General features: G+C 35.7%; 1 protein-coding gene across 1 annotated transcript in view; it reads left to right on the forward strand.

The window, feature by feature from the left end:
• LOC127414919 (serine-rich coiled-coil domain-containing protein 1-like) overlaps window positions 1–21400 on the forward strand; it is a 131917-nt gene that overhangs the window by 9242 nt on the left and 101275 nt on the right. The window contains exons 4-5 of the mRNA XM_051653319.1: window positions 15320–15410; window positions 18441–18546. Coding sequence (XP_051509279.1) covers window positions 15320–15410; window positions 18441–18546 — 197 coding nt within the window. The remainder of the gene's footprint in view (window positions 1–15319; window positions 15411–18440; window positions 18547–21400) is intronic.

Below are 21400 nucleotides of genomic sequence, written 5' to 3' on the forward strand. Positions count from 1 at the left end.
ATTCAAATTTTGAATAAATCATACACAGAAGCAGCATTGGACACACCTCTGATTGGTTAAAATGATCAACCACTACAAAAATATACATTAAATAGAAAATTAAATGGAAAATTTTGACACTACACGAGTAGACGTACATGGACTGCTATAATTGTCACTTTTCACGATAATAGTTAATTGTGGTAGCTGTAACTGTAATTTCGATTCTTTATTCGATTAATTGCGCAGCCCTAATTCTAGTCACTCGGGGGGGGGGGGTGTACTGTACTCGTGTACTGTATTTAATGGCTTCTTAAATACTTCACCTAAAAATGTAAATTATATCATCATTTACTCAACCTCTTGTTCAAAACCCATATGACCTTCTTTCTTCCATGGAACATAGAAGGGACATCCTAGAAAGAATGTTAGGGACTAACAGCATCAGTCGCCATTCACTTTCATTGCATCTTTTATCTATACTATAAAAGTGAATGGTGACTGAAGCTGTCAGTCCCAAGCATCTCCTTTTGTGTTCCACAGAAGAAAATAATTTGGGTTTGAAGCAACATTAGGGTGAGTAAATGATGAAATTTTTCATTTTTGGGTGAATCATTAGACCCTTTCCCTCTGCGGGAGCTAAAGCCCTTTTTAGGTACTCTTACTCGGAACTAGTAACTTTTGTTGCTTTTGCACATGAGGAACTATAGTTCCCCTTAGCCATTTAGACTGACTTTTTTAGCTTCTACTCCGAGATAGGTACTTTTTAGGAGAAGAGGCACTGTGGAAGTGCTGCAGCCTGTGATTGGTCAAACACCTATGATGCACAAAGCAATGAGAAACATGAAGAGTCGGCAGCCACCATGTCTAAACAAACTTGTTGCTGTTAGCCTTCTACTCAGAGGATTGCGCTAAGTTTCCAATCCTGTTAACAGAAATAACATAAAACCAAAGTATCCAAAGAATATTGCCTGTTTTACATATTATGTGCGTGCGAGGGGTGAACAGAGCTGCTGCCTAACTTTTACGGGAGACGCGATTTGATTTTTCATCACATCTTTGTTACTGTTTGTACTATGTGACTATACAGAAAATAAAGTGATATCTGGATTACTACATTGAATTTTTCCTGGGATAATGGACATAAATATTAAGATGTTTATTGAGAGTGGGTTATTAAAATTATATTATAAACTTATTATAAACTAATTTACATGAGGAAAGTGTAGCATGCCTGTTACTGCGTGATTAACTTGCATCAAGATGTCTTTTTTTTTTCAATCAGTGGGTGAGTAGTTCAGTACAGTTTTATGTTGAGTCATAAAAGCTTTTATCATTTGGTATTTGATCAGTAGTTCAACTTGCTGTATTTAAGGTGGATCTGGTCAAAAATGAAATGTGAAATCTTGCTGGGTTCCAGCATGTCTGCAGAGGCAATGAGCTGTGACAGTAAAATGAGCTTATAACCTCACACGACACAATATTTTTATAAAAATTTAATCCGAAAGACATTTTAGATTATATGCTCATCAAGTTCACATTTAAATAAATCAGTTGTGATTGCGTTGGTCTGCTTGATCTACGTAAGCAGCTGTCTTGGAAAACCAGTGCGTAATTAAAAAGACAAATCCTCTCACACCATTTTACCAGGTCAGCAGGGCCCTTTGGTTATTGGTCACTTTCAGTCTGCAAAAGTTTCCATTGCCTGAACTTGAGTATAGCTCTCTCTCATACTAAAACACACTTGGTAAACTCCAGAAGACATGTAGGAAGTTATTGTGTTATCATTTCAATGCAGTATCATTGGTAATGTAGGGCTCGGAGATGAATCAGAATAAATTTAGCTTGAATGAAATTAAGATGTATGTTCCAAAACCTTAAAAGGATAGTTCACCCCTAAATGAAAATTCTCTCATCATTTCCTTACCCTCATGCCACACCAGATTTGTATGACGTTCTTCTGCTGAACACAAACAAAATTTTTAGAAGAATATATCAGCTCTGTAGGTCCATGCAATGCAACTGAATAGTGGCCAGAACATTGAAGGTCACATTGAAGGTGAGAAATAGATCAATATTTTTTATCCTTTTTACTATAAATTCTCCTCCCTGCCCAGCAAGTGGGGATATGCACAAAGAATGTGAATCACCAAAAACAAAAGAAGAATAATTTGAAAGTGGACATTTATAGTAAAAAAGGACTTAAATATTGATCTGTTTCTCACTCACACTTATATCGCTTCTGAAGACATGGATTTAATCACTGGAGTCATATTGATAACTTTTATGCTGCCTTTATATGCTTTTTGGACCTTCAAAATGTTGTGTTCAGCAGAAGAAAGTCATACAGATCTGGGATGGCATGAGGGTGAGTAAATAATGAATTTTTTTTGGGTGAACTGTCCCTTTAAATTCAGCATGAAACCACATTCACTACTCATTTTACTGCTGTAATGTGATTGTATTTCCAAGTGAAACCAGATACTCAATAAGAAAAAAAAAAAATGTGGGGTGGGAATTTATTTTATACATTGGGAATTGATTAGATAAGCAAAAGTGTGCGTTACATACCAGAATGAAACCAGGTGGTTGAGGGGGCTGAAAAATAAGAGGGCTTGGTGACATCCGCTGAACAGGAAAGTCGTAATGGAGGCGGAGATAGTAATTACATTTTGATGAAAGATCACAGAGACTAAATATTTTTTTCATAAAGGAATAATTTATCCAAAAATGAAAATTATCTCATTATTTACTCACCCTCGTTTTGTTAACCTGTGTGAATGTTTTTTTTTTTCTGCGAAATATAAAAGGAGGAATTTTAAAGAATGTCTCATTCGTTAATTTCAATACAATGGCAGTCGATAGTGACTCACTTTAAAGCTTAAAAAAGGACCCATAAGTGTAATAAATATAGTCCATGTGACACATCATATTCCAAGTCTTCTGAAGGCATACAGTACGTATGTTCATGAGTGAAAACAAAGGCCAAAATGGGGCTTTTTGCTTTCTCTTTTCACTAAAGATGTTTATAGTTAAACAACTTAAATTTCATAAAAGCCGTATGCCTTCAGAAGGCTTGAAATATGAAGCACAAGCAACATGGATTACTTTTATAACACTTCTAAGTCATTTTTTAAATTAAGTGAGTCACTATTAACTAGCATTGTGTTGAAATCGGCAGACAGGACATCCAAAAATTCTTCCTTTTGTGTTCCCCAGAAGACAAAGTCATGCATGTTGGTGAACATCATGAGAGTAAATAATGACAGAATTTTCAACATCGGGTAAACTATTCTTTTAACGTGCACAAATTAATAATTCACATTAAGAGGAGGAATGTTTATTAAGATTATGATTTCATGTTGACTATAAAGGAAAACATTTCTTTTGGGTTCAACCTATAATGTAAAACAAAATTCCAATACTTTGGCTTGTTACTACAGAGATATAAAGCATTTCTTTTGTTTCTGAATAATGTAGCCTGCACCTGCGCAGCTTGAGGCCAAACTAATTGCTCTTGTTTTCCAAAAGCGAATGAAACCTCCACATCCTGTGTTATTGTTCTTTTAATGCTTGCAAAGGTGACATTGCTAATTTAAAATCCAATCATATGCCGTGCAAAATTTGTGAGTGAGGTTTACCGTAACTGTAGGCTGATCAGGGCATTCCACATTCATTATCCTGTTTGGCAGTTGTTCTTAGAGCCTATTTCCTGAAGGTAGCATGTCTGATTGAGGGTTTGTCAACAGGAATCGGAAATTATAAGGAACCCATGCTGTAGAATATTTTGGGTGACACTTAGCCTGTTGTATCTTTGTGAGGATCTAGTTGTTGGTATGTTTGATACCGTACCAGATATGGATGAGATATTTGAGCCCACATTCTAATTGCAGAATGAAACACCCAAAAAAGAAAATTCTCTCATTTACTCATTCACCCTGCAACCATCACAGATGTGTATGATTTTCTTTGTTCTGCTGAACACAAATTAAGGTTTTTAGAAGAATATCTCAGTTCTGTAGGTCTATACAATGCAAGTGAATGGTACCAAAATTTTAAAGCTCCAAAGCACATAAAGGCAGGTTAAAGGTAATTCATATGACTCCAGTGTTTTAATCCATATCTTCAGAAGCTATAATATAGGTGTGGATGAGAAACATATCAATATTAAACTTTTTTAAAATAATAAATCCTCCCCTCCCAGTTGGTGGCAATATCCACGAAGAATGCAAATTGGCAAAAACAAAAGAACAACAATGTGAAAGTGAAGATTGATAAGTAGAAAAGGACTGAAGAATTTATCTGTTTCTCACCCACACTTATCATATTGCTTCTGAAGATATGGATTTAACCACTGGAGTCATATGCATTACATTTATGTTGCCTTTATGTGCTTTTGGAGCTTCAAAATTTGGTACCTATTCACTTGCATTGTGAGGACCAACAGAGCTGAAATATTCTTCTAAAAATCTTTCAACATAAGTAAGAAAGTCATACACATCTGGGATGGCATAAGGGTGAGTAAATGATGAGAGAATTTTCATTTTTGAGTGAACAATCACTTTGGCATGAACTAACAATGAAAAGTACTTTTACAGAGCTTATAGATTTTGGTTGATTTTAATTTTTAGAAATTATTCATGCTTCTTTTAGGCAACGTAAAAAATAAATAAATAGCCTTGTTCTCTCTGCCCTATTTGGACGTAGTTAATTTATATGGGGAAAGGGGGTAATGTAACAGCCTAATTACCAGAGCTACTCATTTATTTTAATCCCATGCTAATCGTTCATGTCAGTAATTTTTCTGGACTTTTTGTGGGCTACGCGTTCTCGCAGCAGTAAAGATAATAGCGTATTTTACCTATTGCCCTGTTATACTTATCCCGTGCGCATTGACATGTATGTAAAAAGCCAGTGAATCTGCACTGTCCAGCCTCTGAACCCTCTAACTCGGGGTTCTCAACGGGGATGGTACCGCCCCCCCACCCAGGAGGCATTCAAAGAATACCAGGGGGTGCTGAGAGCAAATTAGTAGAGAGGGGGGCGTTAGGTTACAAATGGGGGGCATTTATCACTCATAATAATCAAAACTATCATCAAGTTCCTCTTTGCATTAAAACGTTTGTCTAGACTTGGAGTATATCAGTTGGTTCTCAATTATACGGGTTGTTATGCATTTGTACCGCAGTTCATCTGATTTTGAAGTCTAGTGACGCATCTGAAGTATCTGGTTTAGCAGCGTCAAATGCATAGGCGGAGGCACAACCTCAGCTAATGCAACTGTATGGCTCTGTAGATGGATACGGCTCAATGGACAGAGCAGCACGAGCGCAAAGCTGTTAAAGTTCGCTCTTAAACTCGCATCTTTGCGAGAATCAGTGAGAAGCAAGGCGTGATAAGCGGAAACCATTTGAATTCGGCACAGAATTCTACATTACCACCCTTGAATTTACTATAGTAACACAAACTGTACTATAGGCAGAAATAGAGCTGAATTAGTGATATGATAATATATATATTATCAATCTGTTACATTTGTCATAGGCTACATTAGGGGAGTGAGGGAATATACAGTTGAAGTCAGAAGTTTACATACACCATAGCCAAATACATTTAAACTCAGTTTTTCACAATTCCTGACATAGAAAACATTCCCTGTCTTATGTCAGTTAGGATCACAACTTTATTTTAAGAATGTGAAATGTCAGAATAATAGTAGAGAGAATGATTTATTTCAGCTTTTATTTCTTTCATCACTTCCCAGTGGGTCAGAAGTTTACATACACTTTGTTAGTATTTGGAACTGGCAGAACTGGCGTAACTGAGTCAGGTTTATAGGCCTCCTAGCTCGCACGTACTTTTTCAGTTCTGCCCACAAATTTTGTATCGGATTGAGGTCAGGGCTTTGTGATGGCCACTCCAATACTTTGTTTCTTAAGCCATTTTGCCACAACTTTGGAGGTATGCTTGGGGTCATTGTCCATTTGGAAGACCCATTTGCGACCGAGCTTTAACTTCCTGGCTGATGTCTTGAGATGTTGCTTCAGTATATCCACATAATTTTCCTTCATGATGCCATCTATTTTGTGAAGTGCACCAGTCCCTCCTGCAGCAAAGCACCCCCAAAACATGATGCTGCCACCCCCATGCTCCATGGTTGGGATGGTGTTCTTCGGCTCACAAACCTCACCCTTTTTCCTCCAAACATAACAATGGTCATTGTTATTGTTACATAACAACTGCCAATGGCCAAACAGTTACGTTTTTGTTTCAATAGACCAGAGGACATTTCTCCAAAAAGTAAGATCTTTGTCCCCATGTGCACTTGCAAACTGTAGTCTGGCTTTTTAATGGCAGTTTTGGAGCAGTGGCTTCTTCTTGCTGAGCAGCCTTTCAGGCTATGTCGATATAGGACTCGTTTTACTGTGGATATAGATACTCATCTACCTCTTTCCTCCAGCATCTTCACAATGTCCTTTGCTGTTGTTCTGGGATTGATTTGCACTTCGCACCAAAGTACGTTCATCTCTCGGAGACAGTATGCTGCATCTTCCTGAGCAGTAAGATGTCTACTTGGTCCCATGGTGTTTATACTTGCGTACTATTGTTTTTACAGATGAACGTGGTACCTTTAGGCAATTTGAAAATTGCTCCCAAGGATGAACCACAATTTTTTTTTTCTTTAGATTTTTCCCATGATGTCAAGCAAAGAGGCAAGGGTGTAAGGGAATGAAGTAGGGGGGCATTCCTAAAAAAAGGTTGAGAACCACTGCTTTAACTCTTCTATTCTAAAGTTCACCAAGAGTCTGAAGTGGATGTTGGTCATTGAGAATACTCCAGAAAATGTAAGACACGCTTCAAAACTTTATCTAACGCTGGCTGTTGCGTTTGGAATGATGCATGAGAAACAGACGAGCATGATTTCTTTTTATTAGGAAAATTAGAAAAAGACACAAGTGCTAATTTTGTGATTTGAGTAGGGATGGAATGATACAATTTTTTTCTCTTCAGATTCCTGAACTAACAGTATCGGCCGATTCCGATGTGATACCAGTGTTGTTGTTTTTTTTTTTTTTTTGAGCTTAGAACGTCTATAATTCACTGTGTTGAACTGATTGGGAGTACTCTTTGTGTAAAGAAACAAATACCTCTAACAGTACATTATTTCATTATAAAATTGGAAAACAAAAAACAATTACATAAAAGCATGTGCAAAATTTTATTGTTAACTAGTCTGCAGGATGCAGCAGCAAAAATATAAATAATTCCAGTGAAAACTTCAGTAGAAAGAAGCCAATTCTCTTTACGCATTTTAACGTGTATATGGACTTGTAAATGGTTTCAGATCTCCTCTCTCTCTGTTATTTATTTCATTTTAGTTTTATTAGTATATCAATCCACTTTTCAATCACACAGTAATTTTTAGAACCCAATTTGTTTTTTTTATTGTAATTTCTAATAATAATAATGTTACTATACATTGGTGATGCATTTCAGTTGGAGTTGCTTAAGGCTTTTATTTTGAAAGTCTGGCGCTGAGCGCTCCAGGAAGTCTGTGTTTGAGTGTTTGTTTGTAGGCTAATTCACAGTAGCATAATACGCTTCTCCTTCAACATCTGGTAAAATATTTGTCTGGTGCCGTTCTCAGTGCATGTTATAGGCGGACCGAACTATTTATCATCTACATCTGAGATGGAGTTTGTGTAGCGCATCATGAGCCTCTGCGCATGTTTATATGTGTGTGTTGGCAGTAAAGCGTGGTGCCGGAGACTACTTAGCTGTGCATGCTGAATGTACACTACCGGTCAAAAGTTTTGAAACATTTGACTGAAATGTTTCTCATGATCTTAAAAATCTTTTGATCTGAAGGCGTATGCTTAAATGTTTGAAATTAGTTTTGTAGACAAAAATATAATTGTGCCACCATATTAATTTATTTCTTTATAAAACTAAAATTTATTTTTAAATAAACCAAATAATGGACTTGGACCAAATAATAAAGAAAAACTTTTGACCGGTAGTGTATATTTATTATTAAACACAGCCGTTTGCAATTCACAAAGCTTTTGGAGGACTGTAAGAACCTGAATAAAATGCACGAGTTATATGGACTTCTTTAATGGTGATTTGAAGGTTATTTATGTCATTATTTGAGCTTGACAGTAACGTCAATGGGTATTGGAGCGGTGCCATCCCTAGATTTGAGCAGATTGAATAGGAAAAATATGTTGAGCCCCACGTTTAGCAAAATATTTTCCGGAGGGGCAAATAAAATTACATAATGTGAAAAGATTGTATTTGTTTTAATTTAAGAGTATACTGTAGGATTACTGGCTTGCTAATGTAACCAGTACTGTTGTATTTTGCCAGATATTCAAGTCAATTTCTTCTAATAATCCCAGATATAACATATATGCACATGTTTAATTCTTCAGACTTAATCAGCGCAGCTTCTGATGGGTCAGTTACGCGTGACAGCAGTCTAAATGCAGTCGACACTCTCATCAATGGGATTTATACAGACATCGCTTATCCTGTGCAAATCAATGGTAAACCTTACAGACGTCCACGGTTGCATAATAAAATTATTTTACTTTACAGACGTATGTCCGGGAAAATAATCTGTTTTGAACTGCCTCTGTGCTCTTACCTCACCGTAGTCTGTTGTTGAAATCAACCCCTGTCACCATCAGCTCGTGAATTACACCGAGTTTAAATGCTGCCTTTGATAATCCATTCTGTTTAAAATCTTGGACCTAATACAGCCACCAACACCAGATATTTGTCAGTGTAGAAGCACACACATATTGATGTGGCCTCACGAGAAATGTAGCGCATTCTGGTAGGAGCGGAAAGTGAGCACCTTGTGAGCGGCCGGAGCGGGGCTGAACGCAGTCTTGTGAAACACGCTCGTCGCTCCAGAGAAATTCTGATCGCTTTGCTCCCGGTATGCTCACATGCTCTGATTAACATAAGTTAATGCATTATAAACTTGCAATGAACAATTGTATTTTCATACATCAACATTAACAAAGATATATAAATGGTGAAAAATGTATATATTGTGCATTGTTCATGATACCCAATACATTTACCAATGCTAACAAATAGAACCTTATTGATAACTGTTACCAGATTTTGTCATCTTAATCTGTGACTGTAAAAGAACCTTGCTCTTAATTTAACACACTGTTGCTATGTAGATACTTTGCATTACTTCTCTGCTGCTGTTAGATTTGTGTAAACACAAAGACAGGCTGGAAAAGGGAAGTGTTCCAATGTGGAAGTGAGGATTTGTAGTCGTGTTCACTACTCTCAAGGGAAGCATGCCATTTGCTGGTTTGGGTATTCTTCAGACATTAACGTTTGAGGAACTACAGTAATTTCCCATTTTTGTAATCTTTGTCAACACGCTTGTGAATCACATAACCGCGGATCGGAAATTGGCTTTGCTTTCTGTAGTTCAATTTGCATCAAGATGTTATTGGTTTGAATACAGCCCTAATTGTTTTTAGCTTGCAATCAACCTTCATATTCTTTGAGCTGGAGGCTTTGAAACATGATGACTGATGAATGAAACATTTGGCAGTAACCAGTGTTGTTTGAATGTGCCTAAAGCCCTTACGTTTCAATTATGAGAGGGCCTTCGTATTGAATTAGGTTTTATTTTGCTCAATAAGTTGGGGTGGCCCATTGTTTAGCCTAGACTTCAAAATTAAGGCTGAAACGATAAGTCGACGTTATTGAAAATGTCGACAATAAAAACATTGTCTACAAAAATTTTCATTGTTGAATAGTCGTTTGATCTCATTTAACGTAACACTAGATCATGAAATTCTAATGATGACATGCTAGAGGAGCACTGCAGCTTGCGCCTGACTGAGGAGAGGAAGAATTACACAGCTCACAGTCCAGATGCACTCCAAACTTTCCAATCAGCTTCAGGTGATGTAGATCACAAAGTTTGAGGGAATAATACTACAAAAATACAAAATAACTACAGATGAAGTGTCTTCTTGACATGAAATAAATCGAGGCCGGATCTGCCTTTCTGCTTTATCAAAACTAGCTTGACAAAGTGTCTAAAAATGAAACAGCCTGGCGTTATACGTTTAATGCATCCTTTTATTAAATTACTATTTATTAATAAGGAAGCGGGTTGTGTAAATAAGCACAAACTCCAAAACTGGCATTTGTCTGTGTAGTCAGAGCCACTTACATGAGTTGTGTCAAAAAAAGCGCAAGAGATTTTCAAACTTCTCTTGGCTGATAAACCCTCTTGCGTGGGGACGATCGTCCCTCGTATGCGCTTGCTGCAGCTAGATTATAACATGATGGCTCACGATGTAGTGAATCATAATATATGTGTCACTGTGTATATCTTTACTCCTTACATGTTTACTTTAGCAGATGTACTGCAGAAGAAAAAAATGTCAGAGAATGTTGAATATAATATTTAATATATATTTAATCCTATAAAAAATCTGTAAAACAAGATACATTTATCTGAAAAGCAACATGTAAGATATTTGACTTGCTTTCAAAGAATATATATTGAATATAAGTATATTTTGTCTTTACTGCACTGGTAGAAATATGAACAAGTGAAAAAATACACTTCTATACAAAATACACTAATACTCAAGAAACATTATCTGCAATTCTAAATACCTTATATGTTTCTATCATGTCTTATGATTTTTAGATAATTTTAAATTGGAAAACAAGACAAAAACACTTGATAACAAAAGGATTTTTTTTGCAGTGATTTAAAAAAAAAATGAATTAAACAATAAAAATCCAATTATTTGTTTTCCTTGTAATTCAGTGAATGTCATTTAGAGGTATTTTTAAAAGATGATTTTGTCATCTTTATTGTTATTAAGCACGTTTAATACAACCTTTTAACTTGGCACAAGCTGAATAGTCTGTTAAGAGCTAATGATTAATTGTTGCAATAATCGACGAATAGTCGAATAATCGTACAATTAGTTGATTATCAAAATAATCGTTAGTTGCAGCCCTACTTCAAATGAGGCATTATTTGAACGAGGCATTAATGTTATTTCATTGTTAGCTTCATTGGTTTAAAACCTGCCCAATTCAGCTTTAAGACTAATGTAAGTGCACTATCTGTAAAACCAGCAGCTTTGTTCATGGCTGTAGGGTAAAAATGTACAGTAACTATGTGGTATAATTTCTTTTTATATGCATATTTGTCTTGTTCTCTTTAGAAATGTGACAAAGTGGAAGTCTACCCCATCCCAATTTAATTTTACATAAAAAAATAAATAAAATAAAAAGCATTTGAAATACAAAGCCAGTGCTGATACTGAGAAAATGACTTTCAAAGATATTTGGTTATCCAGCCAAATATGGATTTGTAAAATAGTCTCACACTGTTTTCTCTGAATCTGAGCACAGTTGAGTCCATCATGTCTTTCACAGGACAGATCATAGTCTGTGAGACCCAATTTGATTTTAAAACCCAAAGTTTTGGCAGAGAATTTGTAGTTTCTGCATTTTGCCTTTGCAGGGTAGAATTGTGGAAACTTGTTTTCTCACAACCTTATTTGGCCTCTGTAAGCAGCACAGATAGCTTCTGAATGTCATGTCTGAGGGTGTATCCTTACATAACCTGTTTATGTGTTAACCTGTTAGATGTTCTCCTGAAATAGTGCTTCTATATGTTTATTTTCTCACAGGGATGTGTGTTTTAAGCAATTACTGAAATACCAAGAGAGGAAAAGTTGTTTACATTGTGATTGAACTATTTTGACCTTTTTGACAAGGGCATCGGGATACTGCATTAATGAGTAAAGCATGTTTTCTCTCGACACTGATATGAAAAGATCAGAAAAATCAATTGGAAAGTGGAGAGATGGAGAATGTGTTACACCAAATGTCAGCTCTCTGTCACTTCCTCAATTCCTCAGAAGTAAACGTTTGAGAAAAAAAGACAGTCATCTCATCTCTGGCAGTTATATTTTCTTCGTGGTTTTGTCGTCAAGAGCGATCTATAGTTTTGAAAATGTCACTAGGTTTTCATCTTTTTCGTTTTATATTTTGGTTTTAAATTTCCATTTAGTTTTTATTTTGTTTGTTCTTTTTGAAAATAAGTATTTTTTAAAGTGTTTATTGGGGATGCACTGATATGAAAATTTTTGTCCGATACCGATTAACAAAAAAGAAAGAACCAACTTACTTTCCACATACGTTATTTTGTCTGTTATTTCGTTTTATTTTGGAAATATGCTTTAAAAATTTACAAAGAGGTACAAAAGCTTTTTCTAATGATAAATAATTTTCAATGAACATGGATTGGATCTGTTGAACATATGAAAGGCCAAAAATGTTAAGAATGAAATAAAAAATAAATATGATAACACGATGATAGATATAAAAAAAGGTTATTTTGTACTTTTTTACACTTCTGTGTATGCAGTTCAAAACAACAGAACTCACATTTTACATGTATGTGCTGTATATGAAAGAGCATTACAAATTCATACTATGCATATGTTGGGCATTTCCATGGAAATGTCAACCACATCATGGAAAAATAAAAAGTTTAAAGCAAATGAACAAAACCCTCTTTTAAATTCTGTAGTTTAGGGGAATAATGGACAATGGATAATGCCTTCCAGACCGCTAGAGGGCGCCACTTGCTTACACTGCGCTGACTGAAGCACTGAATGCAGAAACACTGCTTTTTTGAGATTTCAATCTTAATTAAATTATGTAACATTAATGGATACAATGTCTCGTTAGTCAAAGTTTGTTACTAATTCATTATAACTCGACCATTGGTTTTTCATATTGGTGTTTTCATGCTTATAACCAATATTCTGATGGTTTTAATTTGGTAACACATTGGTGCCTAATGTTTAGTTTTGATTATAGTTCTGTCAAGTCATTTTTATTTGTATAGCACTTTTCACAATACAAATCGTTTCATGTCTTAAATGTTTTAAAGCCTACCAGTAAACAGCTTTGTAGTACAAGTTTTCTCTTGGCAGCATAAATTGTTCCATCTGCCTCTGGTGGCATATACTTCACTTTATCAGAAATGGCACTATACTCACGCAAAATATAATCAAAGTTTAAGTTCTAAGTTTTATTTGTCAAATTCATAACACAGCTATAACACAGCTACAGTAGTTGTGGACAATGAAATGTGCTATATGCCCTTGCTGCTACATTTAGCAGTATATTGAATCTACCATCTCCAGGGCATTTATGATTCAGCAGCATGGACTTGATCAGCACAGATCTTTTGTCAGATGGCCAGCACCAAAGAAAACTAGTTGGTAGACTTGCCTGCATTGTTGTTTGCAAAGTTTGTGAAATAGGATCGTTGAAATATATTTAAGAGATTTGTTTGAGGATGTTTATATCAACTAAAGATGATTGATTCCAAATATGTTGTCTTTACAACATTTCACAGAGGCCGCAGCTCCAATAAGCTCCATTATTTATTGCTAACGCATTATTTGTTGCTACACGCTAGTTAATTATTATGGTGTCATTGATTTCAGATGTACCGTTTCCTAAATGTCACATACAAAAGGGGAACTGTTAACGATAATAACTTTGGTGTCTATGAATAGTTACCAGATTGATTGAGACCATTAGCGTTATGCACAAACACTACCTTTTTTTGGACATTTATTTTTACAAGGACATTTTTGAATTATTACTTATATTTTTCCTCTTTTAATATATCTAAATAAGGTGTCTAAACGGGTCTCTTGCACTTCATCAATATTAATAAGATCATTACAGTAGTGATGCATTATGTTCATTTTGTAATTTTGCATTGTGATATTTCACAGAGGAAAAGGCCACACCATTTAATATCCTGTATGTCTTAATTTGGTGCCCAGTGACCCTTTAATTTCTAGCAAAGTCAAAGTCAAGGCACTTCTGTTCAGATACACTATCCAGTCCTGTACTCTGTCCTGCTTAATTAGCCACAGAGCTGCACTTCTCCACTTTAATGGGACATAATAGCTGCACTTTTGCCTTTTTGTCTTTTATATGCACTTTTAAATGAGATTTTCCTCAAAAACTCATATTTGCGCTCGGCTGAGTCTTTATTAGTTTTTTCCAGCTTGTGTGCATAAATGAGCTAACTTGTTATATTATAATTTCTTACGATCTTATAAAGTGATAGTTCACCCAAAAATGCTAATTCTGTCACTATTTACTCACCCTTATAGTGTTCCAATTGCAAATGAATTTATTTCTTCTGTTAAATACAAAAGATGTTTTGTAGAACATCAGCCTCAGTCACCATTCACTTTCATTTCAAAATGATGCAATGAAAATGAATGGTGACTAAGGATAACATTTGACCTGACATCTCCTTTTGTGTACCATGGAGGAAAGAAAGATATGCTGGGATTGGAACAACATGGTGGTGAGTAAATTATCACAGAATTGTAATTTTTAGGTGAATTGTTCCTTCAAATCATAAAAGCTGTTTTTTCATACTGCGCACAAGATGGCAGTGTGACACTTTGAAATGCATCGGCCAAAAGCCTTGCAAAAGACATTTGGTTTGAGCGATATCCACATATCCTGCTTCTTGAATACATTGTGGGATTTTTAACACCATTTAAGTTGGATGTGAAAAAAGGTTGCTGTGGAGGCGGTCACTTTGAATCAAATTAAATCCTCTTGTCATCTCGGTGTAACAGGCTGCCTGTGAAACGCAACTGGAGGTTTGGGCTGAATTTAAGAAAGTCATTGGTACCTGTCAAATAAATGCTTTTAAGTGGAACCTAAATGAGCAAATAGGTATCTTATACAATATTAATACCTAGCAAATAACTGTGGGATGAAAATGTTTGGGACCGCTTGTGAAAATGCGTTGCATTTGCATTTTTTTTTCATTACGAATTATATTAACAGCATAACAATTTGATTGTAAAGTATATTTTTCAGTTTGACATGAATTTCCAAATTTTTTAGTATTTGGTTTGTCCCCTTTTAGCTTTAATGCATGGCATTAAATTGGGTTTGTGCAAACCTGATGATCCATGTATTCCAGCGTGATCGGAGAATGTTCCAAAGAGCGTCATCTTGTGTTCTACAATGAAAGCCAAAAAATCTGACCACTCATACAAAGGAGTTAACATTGTCACAAATTTGCTTATTCGAGAATCAGGGCAGAATCATAAATGGTTCTTAGTTGTTTAACGTCATAACATTTCTTTGTTTTACATTTTTCTAAATATTATATTTTGAATCCCAGATTTTCAGTGTGGACTTTTGAACCTTACTTTGTGTTTGACTTTGACCCTTGCATGATCATTTTTTTTTTTTTCCTTTACAGGATGTTTTGAATAATCTTGGCTCATCAGAGCTGGATGAAGATGACCTGATGCTGGATCTTGACCTCTCGGATGACCAGCGACCTCACCGTGGTCTGTATTTAGTAGATTCCAGCTGCTCTCTCCTTTCACTTCAGACTCTCGAGCATAGTTTATGCTGTCTGTCTCTCACTCATATTTATGCTGTTTAGTCTCTGAATATCTTGTTATAGTAATTACACAGTCTTTAAATGGCTGGATCGCTTGAAGAAATAATTTTTTCAATTGATAAAAAAGATTAAGCCTAATTTGCTTCCCTACTCTTTAGCCAAAAAGGACGTAAACTACCTCGTAAATTGTAGTACCTTGTAAAATATTACCCTATTATGTTATGCAAGCATGCGTGCAGTTGTGTAGATTAGACATGTAGTCATGTTAATTTTTCTAATGTTTTGATCTTTCGGGAGGAGTTACATCAGCACATGCACTGAAGGCAAACGCTCTAGACACAAACACTGCAGATGTCATTGCTGATATTTGCTAAAGCATTTCTATTGCATGAGTAATATATAGTGTAGTGCCTGTGCATGATGTTATTCAAAGACTTTGGCATGAACTTCCCCTGGAGGTGGTTGGATTTAATACTATAAAGGCATATGAGATTGGAAATTGTTTTAATATAAATATTTATATTAAAATACTTAGTTTTTCTCAATTGCTTTGGCTAATTTTTTGAAATAGTCTTAATATTCTCTAAACTGTAAGTGCAATTGTCACAATGCATGTCTGTAAAATGTAGTAACTCACCCAAAACATCTAATTCATGCTTCAAAACCTAGTTATTGTGTCAGTAAATTGGCCAAAGCCACCACAATGTAATTTCTTTTTTTTTTTTTTTTTTTTTTTAATCTTGTGAGCCGTACCTGTCAAAATGTTTAGATGTTTTTTCACCATGGCAGTCAACCTTGGAAATGTTTATTATATACAAATTTCATTTCTGTTCTACTTTTTTGTTGACACTGACTGCTTACTGTATTATACAAGAATGTCAGTTTTGTCTAGCTGAATGCTGTTGTGTATCACACTGAGCTTTTTAGATACCGATTTCAACAGTAGGTAAAAGTTTACTGGGAAAAGTCAATACTGTACAATACCGTAGTACACAGAAAAAGGATATGCATATTTGTATGTATACAGTAAATTCATTTTTGTAGCAATGTGTTACATGTAAACAGAAAATTCACACTTGCATGTCCATTTTTACACATTTCTTACATGTAAAGTCATATATAGTGAAAAAAAAAAACCCTGCAGCAATGAAAAAACATTCCATATCATAGATATTTATGGAATATACATGTATGTCTGACAGATTTTGATAACTGAATGGATCATTTTGCATGTGATGGCTCACAAGACGAAAGAATGTTTAGAAGTTGTGAAGAGTAGCCTATGACAGTTTCATTGAGAATCAACTCATCAGTTTTGATCAGCAAGCCATGTGCGTTTAGTTATTGTGCAAATTGTAGACAATTGTACTTTCTCTTTTGCACACATGTGCCAAAACAAGTGCAGTTTGCTTATACGAATAAGAAATTCAAATCTGGTGTGAACAAGAAACTAATTGTTCAGAGATTTGAACAATGTTTTGAAGAGAAAATTATTCTCATTCGAGAATTGAGCCAAAGTGATTGAGAAAAACTATAAGAGCCTATGATTGGATCATTATTACAGTGATTAATATGTTTCAGCTGAAAACAATTATTTTAACCCTAACTGATTCAATGTGTTGCTTCTCATTTCTTAAACAACCATGTCGGAAAATGTATCCCGTGGTCGTGGAAAAGATGTTACTGTGTTTCAGAAGGGGCAAATTATTGGCCTGCATCAAGCAAAGACCACAACTAAGAAGATTTCTGAAATCACTGGAATTGGGTTAAGAACTGTTCAACGCATTATTAAAACCTTGAAAGATAGTGGTGAACCGTCAGCTTCGTGGAATAAATGTGGTAGGAAAAAATCTTGAATGATCGTGATCGGAGATCACTTAAACGTTTTGTGAAGTAACATCGTAAAAAATTTACAGTAGAACTCACGGCTATGTTTAATAGTCTAAGAGCATTTCCATATGCACAATGCGACAAGAACTTACAGAATTGGGACTAAACAGCTGTGTGGCTACAAGAAAGACACATGTTAGTGAGGCTAATCGGAAAAAGGTCATGTGGTCCGATGAGTCCAGATTTACCCTATTCCAAAGCGATGGGCAAGTCAGGGTAAGAAGGGAAGCGCATGAAGTGATGCACCCGTCATGCTTAGTGCCCACTGTACAAGCCTCTGGAGGCAGTGTTATAATCTGGGGTTGCTTCAATTGGTCAGGTCTAGGCTCGGCAATAAAATGAAGTCAACTGACTACCTGAATGCACTGAATGACCAGGTTATCCCATCAATGGATTTTTTTTCTTCCCTTACGGCCTGGGCATATTCCAGGACGACAATGCCAAGATTCATCAGGCTCAAATTGTGAAAGAGTGGTTCAGGGAGCATGAGGAATCATTTTCACTCATGAATTGGCCCCCACAGAGTCCTGACCTTAACCCCACTGAAAGTCTCTGAGGAGTGGTTAGAGTCTCCCGTCATCAAGATCTCGGCCAAAAATTAATGCAACTCAGGCAGTGTATCAAGGGATTGTAGAACTGTGTTTTTCAGGCCTATAAAAGTCATGTACATTTTTATAGTGAATATAGATTTTTTTTTTCTACTTGGCTCTGCTCTAAAATATTTCATCAACTTTATATTGCCTTTGCTTAGAGCTTGTGTAGAGTAGAACTTGCTTGCAAGCCATTGTGATGTTAGTTTCGTAAGCAAATCCATCTTTTGAGTGTGTTCTTTTTCAGCTGTTTGGTTGAAATGGTTCACAAATCGGTCTGAATGATTAGTTAACGAATCAGTCAGAATCAAAATGATTTTAAATAATTTTTTTTCTCCAGATATCGCAAATGAAACCTCAGCACGTCATTAATGAAATTCCTGTTTCTGTGGAAACATTGAAATCTTATTTAAAAGGAAATATGGAAGCTGCAGCTTGTCTTCACTCAAAAGCTGTTATTTTGTGGTCACTGTGACTTTTTTTCACTATTGCAGCTTCACGGGAGAATTCCAGTCAATCCCTTGTGTCATGTCTAAACTTGCTGCCCTCACCCCTGGAGGCCCCCATGGAGCGAACCCCTGGAAGAGAGCCCCCCCACAGGTATAATGAGAAAATGTAGGGAAGAACTTGAACTTGATTTTATCCTCTGGAATAGATTTGATTGTGAAAAGTGGGCATTACATACTTGAATGAAGCCTGGTGACTGATGGAGAAGGGTTGAAAAGTAAGTGGGATTTGTGATGTCAGCTGAAAAGAAAAGATGCTTTAGAGGTGGAACGAGTTATTAAATTTTTATAAAAAATTACATAGACTTCTAATTTTTTTTAATTTGGAATATCGTGCAAAGTGCACAATAAAGAATATGCATAAAGTAAATACAGTAGGATCAATGTTGACTTTAACAAATAAAAATTAAGTGTGTAATTTCTGTGACACTGGCGCCATCGAATGGAATTGAAAGAAATTAACTGTTCTGCCCCCAACTCACAGCATTGGTTGCATCGTTGTTGTGTGAAGTTTTTGAGAAAAAAATAACTTATTGTTGTCTCTGCATATTATGCTGGGATAGGAGAAAGTGTTTTAACACAGGAAAAGATACACATTTCAGAATTGAATTAAAAGTATGATTTGAAACTTTGACGTTATAAAGGGAGTTTTACACAAACTATTGTTAACTGTCAAAAAATAACAGGAAAGAAGTTGTCATAACTGCAGGGTAGGAAATGTATTTAATTTATATTTGTCCTCACTCATGTCTGTTGTGAGTTAGGAAACATTTTGCACTTCCTATGGTTAGATCTCTAATGTAAATGCTTCTGTAATTTTCAATTAGTTCCTTGTAATGGGAGAAATAGGTATCACTGTTGGGTACGTTCACACATCAAATGCCTTTCCTGTTTCTTCACAATGGGCATCCCTGCGGTTCCCCTAAGGTTAAATCTTTCACTGATATGAAGCTCATGAACGTTACTTGCCTTCTAAATCTGCCAGTGAAGTTGAGTGTATTAGAAAGGTCATCTATGCTTGTTGTAGTTGTTCTAAACTGGTTTTGCTTCAGGAATCCCTATTTTGTATTGGACATTGAGTGGTGACTCAACCCAGTTGATCATAGAATAGTAAACAAGATGTCCTTAAAGGGATAGTTCCCCCAAAAATGAAAACTCTGTCATCATTTACTCACCCTCATGTTATCCCAAACCCATATAACTTTCTTTCTTCCATGGAACGGAAAAGGAGATACTAAGGCTGGATTACACTACACAACTTTAATGCCATTTTAGCTCCGATTTGTCAAGTCATAAGGTGAGAAGCCAATGGAAATGAAGCACGCAGGGGCTATGAATTAAATGAAGATTGCGAACAAGCACTCAAGTAGAGTTTAACTTTTAACACCATTCACCTCGTATTACAGTATCTAGATGCCATACTGGCCGTGTCTTCCGCCCAAGACAGCACTCATATGTGTTTGTCCCATGTCTTTCATGATTCGGAACAGAGTAGCAGCAGCAGCAGCAACAACATCAGCACCAAGTTCCTGTATCCATGTTTGCTTACATATGTCATGCAGCTTCTTGAATGGGAGGGTGTGTTTCCCTGGGAGTTTGTGACTGGATCGGATCAACTTGAAAGTCGGGTAGTTAATATGTAAACTATTAATACTACTTAATACTAGTAATTTGTAAAACGTTAATTATTGATATTAACCTTGGCAGCCAGTAATTCACATTGTGGTTTATACAAACCATGTTTATCCTCATTACAAGTGAACTTGTATTGGTACCTCCTAACTATGGGCGATTATACCGAATGGTTGGTTGTATTTTATTATTTGCATTATGTTGACGACCCTATCAGAACAAATCTGGAACCCATTTGTGATTCACAACCCACCAATTGAGAACCACTTATATTGAAATAACAAAATGCTATTGAGTCTTTATAAATAACTGATTTGTGGGGTTGTAGTATTCTGTGAAACAGAAGCACATAGCCTCGCAACTCTGAGGGGAATAGACCAAATTTATGAATAGACCAGACTTTTTTGAGACATTTCTGATGTAGCAAGTAACCTACAGCATTTAGATGCTGACTAGTTTGCTAAGAAATAACATCAAAATGATGTCGACGTGAGATTAACTGGATTAATAGTTATATATACTGTTATACAGCATATAAGAAATCCTATTTCCTCCACTGTTTGCATCTTTTTTCTAAACTTTCATTGGATGGAGTGAAATAAGCATTCATTTAGCCAGTGGTTTGTGCAGTTAGATAACGTTCTCTTACAAGTGGAAAGTCTACTCTGACTTGCAGTTTCATCCTCTTGTATAATGACAGCACAGTAATTTCAAAACCGAATGAATCCCATGTGGATGCAGAGCAAATTATATTAGCATGGAAATTAGCCTAGAAAATTGAATACATTTCCTGACCTTATAATTTTTTTGTATAGTTTTTAGAGCATGCCCCAAAATAGACCAGGTTCATTTTGAAATGATTACAGAATGTACTCTACAACTGCTGCATGTTACCTACATGTAATAATTGATTGACTGTCACTTTTTCTTCACAAGTAGAAGGTTTAAAGTTTAAAAGCAACACTGTAAATATTACCTTGAATTCCAGCCAGGTTAGGAGAATTACATAAACCTGTATTGGAATAAGACATTTTATTGTATGTTTAGAGCATGACCTAGAATAAATAACTCGAACTGCTACATGTTAAAGGAATAGTTTAAACAAAACATCATAACTTGTGGTGTTTTTAGTGCATAACAAAAGTTCTCATGTGAACTCTGTGAATGAGCTTCTTTCATAGCGTTCATGAACAGGCAATGGATGTCCAGATTTACATTGAAAAAATTACTTTAATTGTGGGTTGTTTCTCCCCAAAACCCATTATATGCCTTCAAAAGACTTGGAATGTGACGTGCAAGACACATTTAATGCTTTC

The sequence above is a fragment of the Myxocyprinus asiaticus genome, chromosome 24 (assembly GCF_019703515.2).
Source record: "Myxocyprinus asiaticus isolate MX2 ecotype Aquarium Trade chromosome 24, UBuf_Myxa_2, whole genome shotgun sequence".
Taxonomy (NCBI): Eukaryota; Metazoa; Chordata; class Actinopteri; order Cypriniformes; family Catostomidae; genus Myxocyprinus; species Myxocyprinus asiaticus.